At 43.5% G+C, this 21,235-nt stretch overlaps 1 protein-coding gene across 1 annotated transcript in view; it reads left to right on the top strand.

Moving 5' to 3' along the window:
• The first annotated feature begins 955 nt into the window (after positions 1-955).
• ETV3 (ETS variant transcription factor 3) overlaps positions 956-21,235 on the top strand; it is a 38,277-nt gene continuing 17,997 nt past the window's right edge. Inside the window, exons 1-2 of the mRNA XM_060758232.2 lie at positions 956-1,158; positions 19,598-19,656. Of these exons, the coding sequence (XP_060614215.2) occupies positions 19,611-19,656 (46 nt within the window). The 5' untranslated portion in view covers positions 956-1,158; positions 19,598-19,610. The remainder of the gene's footprint in view (positions 1,159-19,597; positions 19,657-21,235) is intronic.

Below are 21,235 nucleotides of genomic sequence, written 5' to 3' on the forward strand. Positions count from 1 at the left end.
GCGCAAGGGCGGATGTCTTCACCGTGTCTGGTTGTGATCCCCAGGTTCAAGTGCAAGTCGCTTCTGGTATGAGAGAATTGACCGTCTGCAAGGGCGTTGCCCAGGGGACGCCAGGATGATTAGATGTTTTTATCATCCTTGTGGGAGGCTTCTCTCATGTCCCCACATGAGGAGCTGGAGCTGATAGAGGGAGCTCATCCGCCTCTCCCCGGATTCGAACCTGTGACCTGTCGGTCTTCAGTCCTGCCGGCACAGGGGTTTAACCCACTGCGCCACTGGGGGCTCCATTACCATAACTATTATGCAATATATATTTACTAGTATATGATTACAATATAATTATTAGGTAATATATAATTACTTATCTATTATGACAATAGTAAGAATGTTATATCAGTATTAATAACAATAACAACTGTTTATATAATAATAATAATAATAATAATAATAAATGCTTGGAAGCATTCCTTCAAACTCTCAATATTATATATAATTATTACCATAATTATATGGTAATAATTATACAAATTACAACTCCAAAATTCAAGGTACAAATAAAGTTTAATAATAATAATTAATAATAATTATTATGCAATATGTAATTATTAGTATATTATAACAACAATAGTAATAATACTATCAGTAATACTAATAATGATGATAACTGCTTATGCAATAATAATAATGACAATAACACCAAATGCCCGGAAGCATTCCTTTAAACTCTCAACAAAAGGAAGGGAGGAACCCAAAGCCTGCCTCCTCCTCCCCGGAAGTGACGTCCAAGCCTGGGCCTGCTGCTTCTCTTCTGCGCACGCGCCTTTTCCCGGCCCAGGGAGTGACGTAAGTTCCTTTCCTCCAATCACCGCCCGACCGACAACGCCAGCCCTCCCAAAAGGGGGCGGGAGACAGGAAGTGACGTCACTCACTTGGCCTCCTCCTCCTAATCCCGGAAGTGACGCTCGGGGTGAGTCAGGGCCAGTGGGTGGCCGAGGAGAGGCGTTTCCGTTTCCGGAGGCTGCGAGCTGGGGGTGGGAGAGGGACTCCGAAAGGGAAGAAAGAAAGGAAAGAGAGAAAGGAACGAGGAGGAGGCGGCGAGGGAAGGGACCGAGAGGCAGGACGGACGGAGGGAGCCAGCCCGCTGCTGCCGGGGCTCAGGTGAGCGAGGGAGGGAGGAGGCGGCGGGCCTAGCAGGGTTGCGGCCTGGAGGCCGGGAAGGAGCCACAGAGAGGGTGGCCAGTGGGAATTCAGGGGCCGTGGGCAGCCTGGAAGGGTTTAAACAGAGGGTGGACGTGCATCTGTCGGGAGGGATTGCAATTGCCAGAATGGGGTTGGACTGGATGGCCCTTGGAGTCTCTTCGAACTCTAGGATTCTGTGATTCAGAGGCTGGATGGACATCTGTCGAGAGGGATTTGATTGGCAGAATGGGGTTGGACTGGATGGCCCTTGGGGTCTCTTCCAACTCTAGGATTCTGTGATTCTGAGGCTGGGTGGACATCTGTCGGGAGGGATTGCAATTGCCAGAATGGGGTTGGACTGGATGGCCTTTGGGGTCTCTTCTAACTCTAGGATTCTATGATTCAGAGGCTGGATGGACATCTGTCGGGAGGGGTTTGATTGGCCTAAGGGGGTTGGACTGGATGGCCCTTGGGGTCTCTTCCAACTCTATGATTCTATGATTCTGAGTCTGGGTGGACATCTGTCGGGAGGGGTTTGATTGGCCTAAGGGTGTTGGACTGGATGGCCCTTGGAGCTTCTTCTAACTCTAGAATTCTGTGATTCAGAGGCTGGATGGACATCTGTCGGGACTGGATTGGACTGGGTTGCCCTTGGGGTCTCTTCCAACTCTAGAATTCTATGATTCTGAGGCTGGATGGACATCTGTCGGGAGGGGTTTGATTGGCCTAAGGGGGTTGGACTTGATGGCCCTTGAAGTCTCTTCTAACTCTAAAATTCTGTGATTTAGAGGCTGGATGGACATCTGTCGGGATTGGATTGGACTGGGTTGCCCTTGGGGTCTCTTCCAACTCTAGGATTCTGTTGTTCAGAGACGGGATGATCATCTGTTGTGAGGATTGGCAGAATGGGGTTGGACTTAATGGCATTTGCGGTCTCTTCCAACTCTTGGATTGTGTGATTTAGAGACAGGATGGGCATCTGTCAGGCGGGCTGGGATTGGCAGAATGAGGTTAACTGGATTGCCCTTGGGGTCTCTTCCAACTCTATGATTCTATGATTCAGAAGCTGGATGGACATCTGTCGGGACTGGATTGGACTGGGTTGCCCTTGGGGTCTCTTCCAACTCTAGGATTCTATTATTCAGAGGCCGGATGGACATCTGTCGGGAGGGGTTTGATTGGCCTAAGGGTGTTGGACTGGATGGCCCTTGGAGTCTCTTCTAACTCTAGAATTCTGTGATTCAGAGGCTGGGTGGACATCTGTCGGGATTGGATTGGACTGGGTTGCCCATGGGGTTTCTTCCAACTCTAGGATTCTATGATTCAGAGGCTGGATGGACATTTGTCGGGAGGGATTTCATTGGCCTAAGGGGATTGGACTGGATGGCCCTTGGGGTCTCTATTCTAACAAATTCTGTGATTCAGAGGCTGGATGGACATCTGTCGAGAGGGATTGGATTGGCAGAAGGGGGTTTACTGGTTTGCCCTTGGGGTCTCTTCCAACTCTAGGTTTCTATTATTCAGGGACTGGATGGGCATCTTGGGAGGGATTGGATTGGCAGAATGGGGTTGGGCTGGATGGTCCTTGAGGCCTCTTCCAACTGTGTGATTCTGTGATTCAGATTCCTTTTGATGCAGCCCAAAATCCCATTGGCTTTGTTAGCTGCTGCATCACACTGTTGGCTCATGGTCAACTTATTGTCCATGAAGATTCCTACCTGAACTGGGCTCGGTTGTAGACCTTGTTGTGGCCTCACAAGTCTATATTCCAGTCTTGATATAGAGACAGCTCAAAAAGACATGAAGAATACCAACTGTAGGTGCATAATACTAGAGTTAGAAGAGATCCCAAGGGCCATCCAGTCCTACCCTTTTTCCATGTAGGATGACACTATCAAAGCCCCCCTGACAGCTGAATATCCTAGCTTTCTCCCTCCTCAATGAGACTTCCTTTCAAATTCTTAAACATGGCTACAAAATGTTCCCTTTTAACCTTTTCTTACAAACAGAGGGCATGATTAATGAGACCCCCACCTCTTTAGGGATTCTGGGAGTTGTGTCTCCCCCAAACAGTGGCTGTACTCACTTATGACTGGGAAGAAAGGAAGATTTGGGCTGGGAAAGGCTTCGGTGCCTCTTGATCCATGTGTGTTTTGCTTTGAGGACAGTTTTAAGAACTCCGAAGTTGCAGAATATTTCCTGTGCCTTTTCATATTGTCAGCCTTGAAAATGAGTTCCCGAGGTGCATTTCCACTATAGAATAGTGTTTTTCAACCTGGGGTCGCAAAGGGATGTCAGATATGTTGCTAAAGACCATCAGAAAACACAATATTTTCTGTGGGTCATGAGGGTTCTGTGTGGGAAGTTTGGCCCAATTGGTAGGGTTCAGAATGCTCTTTGATTGTTGGTGAACTATAAATCTCAGTAACTACAACTCCCAAATATCAAGGTCTATTTCCCCCAAACTTCACCAGTATTCATATTTGGGCATATTGGGTATTTGTGCCAAGTTTGGTCCACTTCCATCAAGTTTGGTCCACCGTGCTCTCTGGATGTAGGTGAACTACAACTCCAAAATTCACCAAATTGTTCCAGTATTTTCTGTTACTCTTGGGAGTTCTGTAGACAAAGTTTCGTTCGATTCCATCGTTGGTGGGGTTCAGAATGTTCTTTGATTGTAGGTGAACTATAAATCCCAGTAACCACAACTCCCAAATGACAAAATCAATCCCCCTCCCAAGTCTCCCAACTCCCACCAGTATTCTAACGTGGGTGTATTTGGTATTTGTGCCAAATTTGGTCCAGTGAATGAAAATACATCCTGTATATCAGATATTTACATGACGATTCATAACAGTTGCAAAATTACAGTTATGAAGTAGCAACGAAAATAATGTCATGGTTGGGGGTCACCACAACATGAGGAACTGTATTAAGGGGTCACGGCATTAGGAAGACTGAGAAACACTGCTGTAGAATTAATACAATTTGACACCACTTTTAACTTCCATGCATCATGACTGTTGTAGTTTCATAAGGTATTTAGCTTTATCTGTTGAAGAGTGCTGATTACTTACTGGACTCCAACTCCCAAGTTCTATAACATTGAGTCATGGCACTTAAAGTGTCCAACTATATTAATTCTACCGCCTGTGTGCATCTTCAGTATTGGCAAGATGCTGGGTAGGTAGGCCCGAGCCAGAAGGAAAGAGAACAGCTTTCCCAAGGGCCATGATTTGAGCTTATTTATTTATTTACAACATTTATATGCCGCCCTTCTCACCACGAAAGGGATTCAGAGCAGCTTACGAGATATTTATATACACACACACACACACACACACACACACACACACATACACACATACATACATATAAAATATAGTATTACCATAGTATAATATCAGTATAATAGTATAATATTAGTATTAAATATTACTATATTGTACTATACCATTATATTGTAATACTAGCTGTACCCACCACATGTTGCTGTGGCCAACCTTCCCTCCCTCTTTCTCTCCACCTTTCTTTCTCTCATTCATTTCTTCACCTTTTTCTTTCTTCCTTCCTTCTCTTCCCTTCCTTCCCCCCCTTTTTTTCCCTTCCTCTTTCTCTCCTTTCTTCCTTCTCAACCTATTCTTGGGCTGCAACTCCCAGCAGTCCTCCTGATCGATTTATCTATTTCTCTATCTAATCTATCTGGAGGATTGCTGAGAGTTGCAGTAGGAAATTGGGAATATGCAGGGATTGGGATGCTCTCAAAGAAATCCAAATAAAAGCAAGTTTGCAGCTTGGAAGCAGGGCATTTGGAACAACCTCCTCTCCTAATGGGCCTGGTCTAGGGGATGCTGGGAGCTATAGTCTGAAAGAGAGTGTGGATATACTTTTGTGTGTTTTGTTTGCCGGGGGAGTCGTTTTTGTACATGCATTGTAGCATCTTTTTGCTTTTTTGGTTTTTGAAGTCCCTTTTGTTGTGTTTATCAGTGTTTTTTTGAGTGATGGTCACTCGTTGGCCTGATAGGTGTATTGTATCCAAATTTGGTGTCAATTCGTCCAGTGGTTTTTGAGTTATGTTAATCACACAAACAAACATTACATTGTATTGTCGAAGGCTTTCATGGCTGGAATCACTAGGTTCTTGTGGGTTTTTTTCGGGCTATATGGCCATGTTCTAGAGGCATTTCTCCTAACGTTTCGCCTGCATCTATGGCAAGCATCCTCAGAGGTAGTGAGGTCTGTTGGAATAAGGACAATGGCTGTGGAATGGCTGGGGTGGGGCAAAGAGCTCTTCTCTGCTGGAGCTAGGTGTGAATGTTTCAACTGACCACCTTCATTAGCATTTGAAGGCCTGGCTGATCCTGGGAAAATCTTTTGCTGAGAGTTGTTAAGATGTTCCTGGTTGTTTCCTCTCTGCTGTTTTGCTGTTGTAATTTTAGAGTTTTTTAATACTGGTAGCCAGATTTTGTTCATTTTCATGGTCTCTTCCTTTCTGTTGAAATTGTCCACATGCTTGTGGATTTCAATGGCTTCTCTGTGTAGTCTGACATTACATTTTTATTTATATAAATTATTGATAATATTACATGCAATATAAATATATAATTATAATATATTATTATTGGTATTGGTATTATATTGCATTATATTATAATATTATAACTGTTATATGTATATACAATATATTATATCTCTCAGTTCTTGTGGGTTTTTTCGGGCTATATGGCCATGTTCTAGAGGCATTTCTCCTGACGTTTTGCCTGCATCTATGGCAGGCATCCTCAGAGGTGAGGTCTGCTGGAGCTGGGAAAAAAGGGGTTTATATATCTGTGGAATGGCCAGGGTGAGACAAAGGGCTTTTGTAAGTTGGGCTAGGTGTGGATCTTTCAACTGCCCACTTTGATTAGCATACAGTGGGCTGACTGTGCCTGGGGCAAACTCTTCTTGAAGGGTGATTAGATGTCCCTGCCTGTTTTTCTCTCTGCTGTTTTTGCTGTTGCAGTTTTAGAGTTTTTTAATACTGGTAGCCAGATTTTGTTCATTTTCATGGTTTCTTCCTTTCTGTTGAAATTGTCCACATGTTTGTGGATTTCAGTGGCTTCTCTGTGTAGCCTGACATGGTGGTTGTGAGAGTGGTCCAGCATTTATGTGTTCTCAAATAAAATGCTGTGTCCAGGTTGGTTCATTATAATATATTATATTATAATATTAGCATAGGACAGGAGACAAGGTGGAACGGTCTTCTGCCCCCCTCTCTCTTCAATCTGGCCCAGAGTTTATGGCAGAGACCAATCTCAAACTGGATGTTGCCTCATTCGTGGTTTGGTTTCTTGACCAGTTTGGTCCACGGGATCTCTTATGTGCATGTGTGCACAAGAGAGGGATTGAGAGAGTGCACATGCAAGTGGGAGTGACAAGCTTAAATGGCTTTAGAAGGGGATTATAGAAATCAATGGCTCGATGAACTCTCCAGCCTCAGAGGCAGGGTGTCACTGACTCTCCTTGATGAACAGAGATGGAGTTAAAGGGCAATTGCCTTCTTACTTTCACAGTAGGGCTGTTGTTGGAAAATATGCCTATGCTGGACGGGCTGGGAGACATCCAACGAAACCTGATGCCAAGGAGAAACAGACTCTTGGGATGTGTTTGTGAAAAAGTTATTAAAACTATAAATCTCACTGCCTGGAATGGGAAGTGCCATATCCTACTCTTCTTCCATGCTGAGCAGCCTTGATTCTGTGGATGAATTCTCAACTTTATAGAATTGCTGTTGGACTTTGGACTTGGGGAAAGCAAGCCAGATCCTTGGGGTGGCATTCTCCGTCTAAAATACTAAGTAATAAAAGTAATGTGTTGTCGAAGGCTTTCATGGCTGGGATCACTGGGTTGTTTTTCGGGCTGTATGGCCGTGTTCCAGAAGCATTATGTACTGACGTTTCACCTACATCTATGGCAGGCTTCCTCACAGGTCGTGAGGTCTGTTGTTGAAGACTTTCATGGCCGGAATCACTGGGTTGCTGTGAGTTTTCCGGGCTATATGGCCATGTTCCAGAAACATCTCCCACATCTATGGCAGGCATCCTCAGAGGTTGTGGGATCTGTTGGGAACCAGAAGAGTGAGATTTATATATCTGTGGAATACTGTCCAGGTTGGGAGAAGGAACTCTTCTCTATTTGATGCAGGTGTGAATGTTGCAATTGGTCACCTTGATTAGCATTGAATGGCCTTTCAGCTTTACGGTCTGGCTGCTTACTGCCTAGGGGACAGAGACAGGGCCTTCTCAGCAGTGCCCCCCTGCCTATGCAATGCCCTCCCTAGAGATATCAGATTGGCCACCTCCTTCTTGTCTTTTAGAAGAAAAATCAAGACCTGGTTATGGGACCAAGCATTTGATCAGTGAGCAGCAAGTAGAAGAAGATCACACAACTTATGGCAATAAATTGACCCAGATTTCAATTTTAATGGACGTGTCTTAATTAATTGTTTTAATTATTGTTTTAATTTTTAATATTTTGATTGTACTGTGGTTGTTTTTATGATGTTAGCATCCTATGATGCAATTGTTAGGCTGCCCAGAGTCCCCCTTAGGGGAATCCTTTGTTGGGAGGTGGTTTTTGAACATTCCACAAATATATAAACCCCCCTTGCCTAGTTTGTCGGTTGGAGACAAGTGTTGATGTTGCAATTGGCCACCTGGCTGCTTCCTGCCTAAAGGAATCCTTTGCTTGGAGGTATTAGCTGGCCCTGATTGATTCTTGTCTGGAATTCTCCTGCTTTTTGAATGTTTCTCTTTATTTCCTGGCCTGATTTGGGATTTTAAAAAAAACTAGCCAGATTGTGTTCATTTTCATGGTTTCCTTCTTTCTGTTGAAATAGTCTACTTGTATTGTTGAAGGCTTTCGTAGCCAAAATCACTGGTTGCTCTGAGTTTTCTGGGCTGTATGGCCATGTTCCAGAAGCATTCTCTCCTGACATTTCACCTGCACCTATGGCAGGCATCCTCAGAGGTTGTGAGGTCTGTTGGAAACTAGGAAAAATAGACTTTACAGTGTTCCCTTGCTATTTCGCGGTTTGCTTCACGTAGACTCACTGTATCCCGTTTTAAAAATAAATATTAATAATAAATGAATCTATATAAATAAAAATGTATATATTGTCTACATGCTTATGGATTTCAATGGCTTCTCTGTTGTCTGACATGGTGGTTAATAGAGAAAGCTTCAGCATTTCCGTGTTCTCTAATATGCTGGGTCCAGGTTGGTTCATCAGGTACTCGGCTATGGCTGACTTCTCTGGTTGAATTAGTCTGTAGTGCCTTCCCAGTTCCTTGATTCATGTTTGGGCAATGCCACTGTGTTTGGTGGTCACATTCAGCAAAGCTCAAGATGGCTTCTCTCACCTCTGCAGGAATCTACTGTATACAATGGAGCTGTGGACAAGTGTACATGGGGACCTCCAAACACAGAGCCCAAATACAAATCAGGAGAGAATGCTTCTGCAACAGCGTTTCTCAATCTGGGGGTGGGGGCCCTGGGGGGGGTCACAAGAAGGTGTCAGAGGGGTCGCAAAAGATTATAAGAAAACACAGTATTTTTTGTTGGTCATGGGGGTTCTTTGTGGGAAGTTTGTCCCAATTCTGTCGTTGGTGGTGTTCAGAATACGCTTTGTTTGTAGGTGAACTATAAATCCCAGTAACTACCAAATGTCAGGATCTATCATCCCCAAACTCCATCAGTGTTCACATTTGTGCATATTGAGTATTCATGCCAAGTTTGGTCCAGATTCATAATTGTTTGAGTCCACAGTGCTCTCTTGATGTGGGTGAACTACAACTCCAAAACTCACCGTCAATGCCCACCAAACCCTTCTGGTGTTTTCTGTTGGTCATGAGGTTTCTGTGTACCAAGATTGGTTCAATTCCATCATTGGTGGAGTTTAGAATGCTCTTTGATTGCAGGTGAACTATAAATCCCAGCAACTGCAACCCCCAAATGTCAAGAGATATTGTATTGTCGAAGGCTTTCATGGCTGGAATCACTCAGTTCTTGTGGGTTTTTTCGGGCTATATGGCCATGTTCTAGAGGCATTTCTCCTGACGTTTCGCCTGCATCTATGGCAAGCTTCCTCAGAGGTGAGGTCCCACAAGAAAAAACCCACAAGAACTCAAGAGATATTGTCCTCAAACTCCACCAGTGTTTGATCTTAATCCAGATTTTGATCTTAATATATAGGACTCAACATCCAGAATTTGATTGCAATATATAGGACTCAACATCCAGACTTCTATCCCATTATATAGGACTCAGTATCCAAACTTGTATTTCAATATATAGGACTCAGTATTGAGTATTCATGCAAGTTTGGTCCAGATCCATCATTGTTTGAGTCCACAGTGCTCTCTCGGTGTAGGTGAACTATAACTCCAAAACTCAAGGTCAATGTCCACCACACCCTTCCAGTGTTTTCCGTTGGTCATGGGAGTTCTGTGTTCCAAGATTGGTTCAGTTTCATCATTGGTGGGGTTCAGAATGCTCTTTGATTGTAGCTGAACTATAAATCCCAGCAACCACAACTGAGAAAATCAATCCCCCTCCCAACCTAACCATTATTCTAAAGCGGCCGTATTGGGTATTTGTGCCAAATTTGGTCCAGTGAATGAAAATATATCCTGCATGTCAGATATTTACATTATGATTCATAACAGTAGCAAAATTACAGTCATGAAGTAGCAACAAAAATGGTTTTATGGTCGGGGGTCACCTACATGAGGAACTGTATTAAGGGGTCACGGCATTAGAAAGGTTGAAAAACGCTGTTCTAAAACATGGCTAAACAGCCAGGAAAACTCACAGCAACCTAATTAATCAGAAGTTCCTGAGAAGAGTCCATGCAAGTAGTACTCTCTTCCCCAGAGTGTGGTGGAGGCTGGATGGCCATCTGTTAGGGGTACTCTGAATGTGATTTTCCTGCTTCTTGGCAGAATGGGGTTGGACTAGATGGCCCATGAGGTCTCTTCTAAATCCATGATTATATGATTCTGTGCGAAACTGCTGGGATGAGTCCTTGATCCGTCTGGCGTCCGTCTCCCCTAGATCACCTTCTTGTATTTCCCCATCACCTCTGCCCTAGTTCGTCTTCCGAAGAACTGGATAAGGATGCGTGGTTGTTTCCCATTCTTGAAGTGTGTTATCTTTACAACCTTCTAATGATATAGGATGGGCTGGGACAGAATGCGGGGCACGCTATGCAGTAAGCAAGTGGGGATTTGAATGTATTTATTTACGATATTTATATGCCACCCTTCTCTTCCCGAAGGGGACTCAGAGCAGCTTACAAGATATATATCCATCCATACAAAATATTATATTATTAGCATAGTACAATAATAATAAGAATAATAATAGTAATAGTAATAAAACTTTATTTATACCCCACCACCATCTCCCCCAACGGGGACTCGGAGCAGCTTACATGGGGCCAAGCCCGAGCAACAAATTACAATACAAAAATACAAATTGCAGTGAAATAAACAACATAACAATAAAGTATAAAACATCAAAGCATATAAATAATGTACACAAAACATAGAAACCAAATATTATATATTACTATATTGTACTATATTGTTATATTATTAGTAATATTACATCTGATATAAAATATTATAATATTATATTATTAGTAGTAGTATTATTATATTGCATTAGTACTTTACTTACGTAGGTGTTACTTGGACATATTACTGAGTCTGGCTCTTTAAAAGCTAATAGAATCATAGAATCAAAGAGTTGGAAGAGACCTCATGGGCCATCCAGTCCAACCCCATTCTGCCAAGAAGCAGGAATATTGCATTCAAATCACCCCTGACAAATGGCCATCCAGCCTCTGTTTAAAAGCTTCCAAAGAAGGAGCCTCCACCACACTCCGGGGCAGAGAGTTCCACTGCTGAATGGCTCTCACAGTCAGGAAGTTCTTCCTCATGTTCAGATGGAATCTCCTCTCTTGTAGTTTGAAGCCATTGTTCCGCGTCCTAGTCTCCAAGGACGCAGAAAACAGGCTTGCTCCCTCCTCCCTGTCTGGGTTCCGTCACTCGTTGTCCCAGTAGGATTGTCTTCCAAGATCGGTGTCCTGGCGGTGGGTCCATAGGTGACTGTGGAGCCCTATTCTTGATCTGCGTCGTCTCCTGCAGTGAGGGCATTAGTTTCCAGGTGGAAGGCGGTCCCAGTCAGGGTTGGCTTGACGTGCCTTCCTCTTGGCACGTTTCTCTCTTTCACCCTCCATTCATGCCTCTTCAAATTCTACAGCACTGCTAGTCACAGCTGACCTCCAGCTGGAGCACTCAAGGGCCAGGGCTTCCCAGTTCTCAGTGTCTATGCCAGAGTTTTTAAGGTTGGCTTTGAGCCCATCTTTACATCTCTTTTCCTACCCACCAACATTCCGTTTTCTGTTCTTGAGTTTGGGGTGGAGCAACTGCTTTGGGAGACGGTGGTCAGGCATCCGGACAACGTGGGCAGTCCAGCAGAGTTGATGGCGGAGGACCATCGCTTCAGTGCTGGTGGTCTTTGCATCTTCCATCATGCTGACATATGTCCGCCTGTCTTCCCAAGAGATTTGCAAGATTTTTCGGAGGCAGCACTGATGGAATCGTTCCAGGAGTTGCATGTAACGTCTGTAGATAGTCAACGTCTCGCAGACATATAGCAGGGTTGGGTGGACAATAGCTTTATAAACAAGCACCTTAGTATCCCTACAGATGTCCAGGTCCTCAAACACTCTGTGCTTCATTCGGAAAAATGCTGCACTCGCAGAGCTCAGGCGGTGTTATATTTCAGTGTCATTGTTGACTTTTGTGGAGAGGAGAGGTGCCAAGGTAGCAGAAATGGCCAGCATTTTCTAAATTACACCATTAAGAAGTATTTTTGGCATTGGAGAGGGATTGGTTGGTGACTGCTGGAAGAGCACTTTGGTTTTCTCGATGTTCAATGACAGGCTGATAATAATACTAATAATAATAATAATAATAATAATAATAATAACTTTATTTATACCCCACCATCATCTCCCCAAGGGACTCAGAGCGGCTTACATGAGGCCAAGCCCAACAACACATCAATAAAACAAGGAAGCAATAAACAAAAACAATACAATTAGTATAAATCACATATAAACAATAACACACAAAGATTTAAAAACCTATGGTGGGGCCAAATGTAATAACTTAAAAATTAAAAATAAATGCTGGGCATGAACAAGGTAGGATATATCTGGTAGGAGGATTTTAAAAGAAGTGAGGGGAGCGCAATCCAACGAATAGTTAAAGTGCATTCTGAAGACATTTTGTTGGGAATTATTTCCTTATTCCGGGAAGACACACTAGAACACCCACGTTTTCAGGCTCCTCCTAAAGACTCCCAATGTTGGGGCATGTCTGATATCCCTGGGAAGTGAGTTCCAGTGTTGGGGGGGGGGGGCACCACCAAGAAGGCCCTCTCCCTCGTCCCCACCAACTGCGCCTGCAAGGGAGGCGGGAGCAAGAGCAGGGCCAGATGATCGAAGAGATCGTGTGGGTTTGTACACAGAGGCTGAGCTTCTCGTATGCTTCTGCGAAGGTGTTTAGAGAGGCTTTTGGGAGGGATAGCCAATACTCCAGAGGACAGGAGCAGAATTCAAAACGATCTTGACAGATTGGAGAGATGGGCCAAAACTAACAAAATGAAGTTCAACAGTGACAAATGCAAGATACTCCACTTTGGCAGGAAAAACGAAATGCAAAGATACAGAATGGGGGACAATGCCTGGCTCGAGAGCAGTACGTGTAGAGTCCTCATGTACAACAAGTTAAACATGAGCCAACGATGTGATGTGACGGCAAAAAAAGCCAATGGGATTTTGGCCTGCATCAATAGGAGCCTAGTGTCTAGATCTAGGGAAGTCATGCTACACCTCTATTCCGCTTTGGCTAGACCACAGCTGGAATATTGTGTCCAATTCTGGACACCACAATTCAAGAGGGATATTGACAAGCTGGAATGTGTTCAGAGGAGGGCGACTCAAATGATCAAGGGTCTGGAAAACAAGCCCTATGAGGAGCGGCTTAAGGAGCTGGGCATGTTTAGCCTGAAGAAGAGAAGGCTGAGAGGAGACATGATAGCCATGTATAAATATGTGAGAGGAAGCCACAGGGAGGAGGGAGCAAGCTTGTTTTCTGCTTCCTTGGAGACTAGGACGCGGAACAATGGCTTCAAACTACAAGAGAGGAGATTCCATCTGAACATGAGGAAGAACTTCCTGACTGTGAGAGCCGTTCAGCAGTGGAACTCTCTCCCCCGGAGTGTGGTGGAGGCTCCTTCTTTGGAAGCTTTTAAACAGAGGCTGGATGTCCATCTGTCAGGGGTGATTTGAATGCAATATTCCTGCTTCTTGGCAGAATGGGGTTGGACTGGATGGCCCATGAGGTCTCTTCCAACTTTTGATTCTATGATTCTATGAATGTGCACAGACGACGTTGTCATCAGCATATTAGAGTTCTATAACAGATTTATTTTTTTTATTTATTTACTTACTTTACTTGTATACCGCAGTTTCTCAGCCTAACAGGCGACTCAACGCGGTTTACAACAAAGGTACAACAGTCAACAATATACAATTTAAAACCATAAAAGCATAATACACAATATTGACACAACAATAACAACCCAATGCATCTCAAGACTAAAATCGTGATCCAGTTTCGTCGTCCATATTACCATTCCTGTAATCATCACATTCATTGCACCGATTAACCAAATACCTGTTCAAACATCCAGGTTTTTAATCTTCTTCGGAACACCATCAGCGAGGGGGCTGATCTTACCTCCATGGGAAGGGCGTTCCATAGCCGAGGGGCCACCACAGAAAAGGCCCTGTCTCTCATCCCCGCCAGCCGCACCTGTGAAGCAGGCGGGATAGATGTTGTTATAACCTTGGTTTTGGCTTTTAATCTGTCTGGATGAGGGCGAACAAACTGAAACTAAATCCAGACAAGACAGAGGTACTCCTGGTCAGTCGCAAGGCCGAACGGGATATAGGGTTACAGCCTGTGCTGGACGGGGTCGCACTCCCCTTGAAGGCGCAGGTTCGCAGCTTGGGTGTGATCCTGGACTCATCGTTGAGCCTGGACCCCCAGGTTTCAGCGGTGACCAGGGGAGCATTTGCACAGCTTAGGCTCGTGCGCCAGCTGCGCCCGTATCTCGGGAAGTCTGACGGCCACGGTGGTACACGCTTTTGTCACATCCCGCCTGGACTACTGCAACGCTCTCTACGTGGGGCTGCCCTTGAAGACGGCCCGGAAGCTTCAGCTGGTTCAGCGCGCGGCAGCCATGTTACTAACTGGAGCAGGTGGCAGGGAGCACACAACGCCCTTGTTGTCCCAGCTCCACTGGCTGCCGATTTGCTACCGGACCCAATTCAAGGTGCTGGTTTTGGCCTACAAAGCCCTAAACGGTTCCGGCCCAAAATACCTTTCTGACCGCATCTTGGCCTACGAGCCCACGAGGACCTTGAGATCGTCTGGGGAGACCCTTCTCTCGATCCCGCCTGCATCACAGGCACGGCTGGCGGGGACGAGGGAGAGGGCCTTCTCGGTGGTGGCCCCCCGGCTGTGGAACACTCTCCCGGCACACATTAGACAGGCGCCCTCCCTCATGTCCTTTCGAAAAAGCCTTAAGACCTGGCTGTTCGAGAGGGCATTTAATTAAGTGCTAAGCAACAAACAATTACGGTAATGAGAACTGGAATGGTACAAGGAAGATGAGACTGGCTATGATTCCACTAAGAGACGAAGCGGATTTTTGTGTAGTCTGTATTTGTTGTATAGTTATATGTTGTTGATACTGGCCTTTGTAACTGTCTTTTATGTGTACTGTACACCGCCATGAGTCGCCCGTATGGGCTGAGAATGGCGGTTAATAAGTGCATCAAATAAATAAATAAATAAATAAATAAATAAATAAAATGCCATTATATTAGTATTGTTATATTATATTATATCAGCTCTGAATCAGGTTGAACTTTCACCAACTCCACTTACAGCCCGTGGAGTGGTTTCCTGAGGTTGGTTTGGCCAGCTTTGCTCTCATTGTCAAGAGGGTGGCGGCCTACCTTTCATGACCGGCAGGCAAAGGGTGCGCACGGGAGGGAGCTATGCTGGCCAAGGAGTGCCGCCTGTTATGAAGGACAGTGAAGCATGGCGAGCACAGGGTGCAATCCCTTTATTGCTCCCTTATCAATCCTTGTCTCTTTCTCCAGCCTGGGAGCCGTGGGGGTGGAATCTGCGGATCTGCAATCCCGGTGGTTGGACTCTGGGGGTTTCTCTGGGCTTAAAATAGTCTCCGAGTGACTTCACTGTTTAAACATGGGTGTGGTGGAGGGGAAGGAAGCCAGCAAGGAAACTCTCCCTGCCTTTCAGACTTTGTCGGGGCCTGGCTGGCTGACAACTCCAAGGCACCACTGTGAACCTTGCCAGACATCTGGGTTCCCACAAGCAGATGTGCTGTCCCTGGCAGGCAGAGCAACCTGTATGGGAGATGAGGGTAGTGATGCCATCACATGCTCGCACGTGCAGCACTTTCCTTGACACTGGCTATTGCTCCTGGCAGGTCTTCTTCTTTCTCCTATTTCCGTAGCTTTGCCATTTCAAAATTAAAAACACACTCTGGAACAGCCCATCCTCGCATCCCCTCTATTGTGGCATGAAGGTCATGTTGGTTTCTGGGCATAGAATCATAGAATCCAAGAGTTGGAAGAGACCTCATGGGCCATATCGTCAGCAAAGGCTCTAGTTTTGAAGGTATATTTCTTAGCTTTGAGTCCTTTCAGTTCATTATTTGTAGATATTCTCTGTAGTAAGACTTCTAGTGTTGTGATGAAAAGTATTGGAGATAGGGGGCATCCCTGCCTAGTACCTTTCTGGTTTGATATGTATTCTGATTGCTGTCCATTTATTGTTATTGTAGCCTGTTGTTGGGTGTAAATAGCGCTGATTGCGTTTAAATATTGGTGGCCTATGTCCATTTCTCTTAATAAATCTGTGATGAAATTCCAGTTAACATTGTCGAATGCCTTCTCGGCATCCAAAAACATCAGGGCAGCTTCTTTCTGATTATTTTTTTTCGTAATAGTCGATCACATTGATTACAGTTCTGATGTTATCACTCAGTTGTCTCCCTGGAAGGAATCCCACCTGGTAGAATCATAGAATCAAAGAGTTGGAAGAGACCTCATGGGCCATCCAGTCCAACCCCCTGCCAAGAAGCAGGGATATTGCATTCAAATCACCCCTGACAAATGGCCATCCAGCCTCTGTTTAAAAGCTTCCAAAGAAGGAGCCTCCACCACACTCCGGGGCAGAGAGTTCCACTGCTGAACGGCTCTCACAGACAGGAAGTTCTTCCTAATGTTCAGATGGAATCTCCTCTCTTGTAGTTTGAAGCCATTCTTCCGCGTCCTAGTCTCCAAGGAAGCAGAAAACAAGCTTGCTCCCTCCTCCCTGTGGCTTCCTCTCACATATTTATACATGGCTATCATATCTCCTCTCAGCCTTCTCTTCTTCAGGCTAAACATGCCCAGTTCCCTAAGCCGCTCCTCATTGGGGTTGTTCTCCAGACCCTTGATCATTTTAGTCGCCCTCCTCTGGACACATTCCAGCTTGTCAATATCTCTCTTGAATTGTGGTGCCCAGAATTGGACACAATATTCCAGATGTGGTCTAACCAAAGCAGAATAGAGGGCTAGCATTACTTCCTTAGATCTAGACACTATGCTCCTATTGATGCAGGCCAAAATCCCATTGGCTTATTTTGCCGCCACATCACATTGTTGGCTCATGTTTAACTTGTTGTCCACGAGGACTCCAAGATCTTTTTCACACGTACTGCTCTCGAGCCAGGCATCGTCCCCCATTCTGTATCTTTGCATTTCATTTTTTCTGCCAAAGTGAAGTATCTTGCGTTTGTCACTGTTGAACTTCATTTTGTTAGTTTTGGCCCATCTCTCTAATCTGTCAAGATCGTTTTGAATTCTGCTCCTGTCCTCTGGACTATTGGCTATCCCTCCCAATTTGGTGTCGTCTGCAGGACATAGAGCGGGGGACATCTCTGTTATGAATCATACAGATCAGTGTGGCTGAGGACTATGCACAAATGCCACACAGGGATGATTGGGCATTTCAAAGACAAGAGTTGTGCACCTTTTGCTTCAAGAAATGCAGTTAACAGCGAAACTGGTGTGGGTTGCCACTAACGTTAACTGGTAAAACTGTTGTATTCCTGGAGGAATCCAACAATGGAAGCAGGAAGCAGCCAAGCCTTGAAGTTGCAAGGCTATTCAACATTAATCAAGTAGTCCATGCTCTGGTTACATCCCAGATAGACTACTGTGTGTTCCGGTGTATCCGTGTCTGCACTGCTGTCTATCTCAGCTGCTTCGCCTTACCCAAACTCTTTTTAGTTGCATCCTGAATAGACTACTGCAATGCGCTCTACATGGCGTTGCCTTTGAAGACTGTTCGGAAGCTACAAATGGTGCAACAGGTGGCAGCCAGATTGCTCACCGGAGTGGCATGCAGGGAGCATGCCTGTTACATCAGCTCCACTGGCTGCCAATCTGCAACCGAGCAAAATTCAAAGTTCCGGCTTTAGCCTATAAAGCCCTAAACGGTTCTGGCCCAGCTTACCTGTCCAAACGTATTGTGAAGATGTATAAAAATGCCACCAATTTGTGAAGAAGCCACCACCTGTTTGTAACTGTTTTGTAAAGGAGCCACTACTTTATAAGGGCTTATTAAATTGATAGTGTAGCTAATAGCTAGTAATATTGATATGATCTTTCTTTAATGTGTAGCGTGACTTAACTTGGAAAGGATTTGTAACAGAGACCGAGCTTTAGAAGAGACTGTAACAAGTTTATTGAAATGTAGAAGGAGCTTGATGGTTTCAATGTTTCTTAACTCTTAGAGGCACTTATCTTTAGAGGTTACATTTATAACATTCCTTAAAACAACTCTGGAAAGGACTCTTCCTTCCACAAAACAGGTTTCAAACTTATTTTTCTTCAAACTGTGTTTTTTTCCTTAATAGATTACTTCAGATACAAGCTTATTCTTTCTTTGTGATATTTCTGTTGCAATAAAGATTCTCACTGGGTTTCTCTTACCCTTTCTACTCATACACTAACTACTACTATAAATAAGTCAACTCGAATTATCTAAACTACCCAGGCTAAAAGCCAAAACCTTCCTGATTCTTCCTACAGTAGTTTTTGAACTACAGACTACCTTCCTGGTTCTCACTACTACAGAACCAGCCTCTCCTGTAGTTCGCTGACTACAGACTGACCATTCTAAAATGGCTGCCCTGCCAAGTGGCAGTTGGCTCCACCCCTATTTCCATGGTAACCCAGCTCAAAGTGAGTTGAACGGGCTACCATTCCCCCAGTTATGCAACTTTAAATACTTACCCTTTTAAACATCAATCGACAATTATACATAACTGCAGGTTAAAATTCACACTTCACCACACGTATCTCCCTCTATGAACCACCGCATAGTTTAAGATCATCTGGGAAGGCCCTGATCTTGGCCGTGCCTCCATCGCAGGCGCAGTTGGTGTAGACAAGAGATAGGTCCTTCTCAGTGGTGGCCCCTCAGCTGTGGAACTCCCTCCCCAGGGATAGATCAGCCCCCTTCCTCCTGACCTTCCAGAAGAGAGTGAAAACGTGGCTTTGTGACCAAGCCTTTACAGAACTTGTGCAATATATAGACTTGGAACAATGTGCAGTGACCATTGGAATGGCCCATATTATGCTCATAGATTATGTATTTGACTCTAAATATATTGTGTTTAAATGTTTTTATTGTTTTTATGTACTTTTATAATCTATTTTAATACTTATTTAAGTGTACATTGTGTTTTAAGGCATTGAATTGTAGCCTGTATGTAATGCCGCCTTGAGTCCCTTCCAGGGTGAGGAAGGCGGAGTAGAAATGTCGTAAATAAGTAAATCAATAATCAAGGTGATTGATTGCAGCATTCATACTTGCTTCAAACAGACAGTTTTTTCTCCCACCTTGGACATTATTTCATAGATATATAAACCCCACTTGCCTAGTCTCCCACAGACCTCACAACGTCTGAGGATGCCTGCCATTGATGTGGGTGAAATGTCAGGAGAGAATGCTTCTGAAACATGACCATAAAGCCCGGAAAACTCATAGCAATCCAGTGATTCTGGCCACAAAAGCCTTCGACAACTCAAATGTTAATTTTGTTAATCCATCGTCAGATATTGTATGTCTTCAAAGGAAAAGTGGGGAAGATTCCTCTTCCCTGCCAAACATGTATATGAAGGTGAAAGTGTGCTTTCTCTTTTGTCACTCTCCAGGAGGACCAGAAAAATGAAGGCAGGTTGTCCCATTGTGGAGAAGCCGGAAGCTGGCGGAGGTAAGACGTCACCAATGCAACTGTCAACTGATTTTGAGCATTGTTGGAAGTATGCTTGATGATAAGGATGCTGGATAGTACATGCATAATTCAATGACACACATACTTGGAACTAGCTGTTAAATAGAGTAAAATAATAAATGTAATAATAATAATAATAATAATAGATAGATAGAAAGATAGAGTATAATAATAAATGTAATAATAATAACAATAATAAATAGAGTAAAATAATACATGTCATTATAGTAGAGTAAAATAATATAAATGTAATAGAGTAAAATAATACATGTAATCTATATAAATATAAATGCAATGTTCGTTTGTGGGATTAACATAACTCAAAAACCACTGGACGAATTGACGCCAAATTTGGACACAATACACCTTTCAGGCCAATGAGTGACCATCTCATAAAAACACCGAAAAGCACAGCAGAAGAGACTTAAAAAGCCAAAAAAACACAAAAATTACATTACAACGCATGTGCAAAACCACATATATACACATATACACAAATATATACACACACATATACACACAAAACAAATACACAGACTGGGCCACAGCAATGCATGGCAGGGGACAGCTAGGTATAAATAAAATGTAATATTTGTTTGTGGGATTAACATAACTCAAAGATCACTGGACAAATTGACACCAAATTTAGACAGAATACATGTATCAGGCCTACAAGTGACCATCACTCATAAAAACACTGAAAAACACACCAGAAAAGACTTAAAAGCCAAACAAAAACATTACAATGCTTTCCAAAACCACACACACACACACACACACATGCAAACACACATATATACACATATACACAAAAATATACACACACAAAACACATATACACAGACTGGACCACAACAACGCATGGCAGGGGATGGCTAGTAATAATAATAATAATAATCATAATAATAATAGATAAGAGTATAATAATAAATGTAATAATAATAACAATAATAGAGTAAAATAATACATGTCATTATAATAGAGTAAAATAATGTAAATGTAATAATAATAGAGTAAAATAATACATGTAATAATAATATAAAATAATACATCTATATAAATAAAAATGTAATGTTCGTTTGTGGGATTAACATAACTCAAAAACCACTGAATTGACACCAGATTTGGACACAATACATCTGTCAGGTCAGCAAATGACCATCACTCAGAAAAACACTGAAAAACACAGCGGAAGAGACTTAAACAGCAAAAAAACCCAAACATTACAATGCACCTGCAAAACCATATATATATATATATATATATATATATATACACACACACACACACACACACACACACACACACACACATACACACACACACGTAAACACACACATATACACAAATATACTCACACACAAAGCACTTATACACAGACGGGGCCACAGTAACGCATGGCAGGGGATGGCTAGTATAATGATAAATAGAGTAAAATAATACATGTAATAAAATAATAATAAAGTAAAATAATGTAAATGCCATAATAATAAATAGAATAAAATAATAAATGTAATAGGTAAAGGTTTTCCCTTGACATTAAGTCCAGTCGTGTCCA

This window comes from Anolis sagrei, chromosome 12 (assembly GCF_037176765.1).
Source record: "Anolis sagrei isolate rAnoSag1 chromosome 12, rAnoSag1.mat, whole genome shotgun sequence".
Lineage (NCBI taxonomy): Eukaryota > Metazoa > Chordata > Lepidosauria > Squamata > Dactyloidae > Anolis > Anolis sagrei.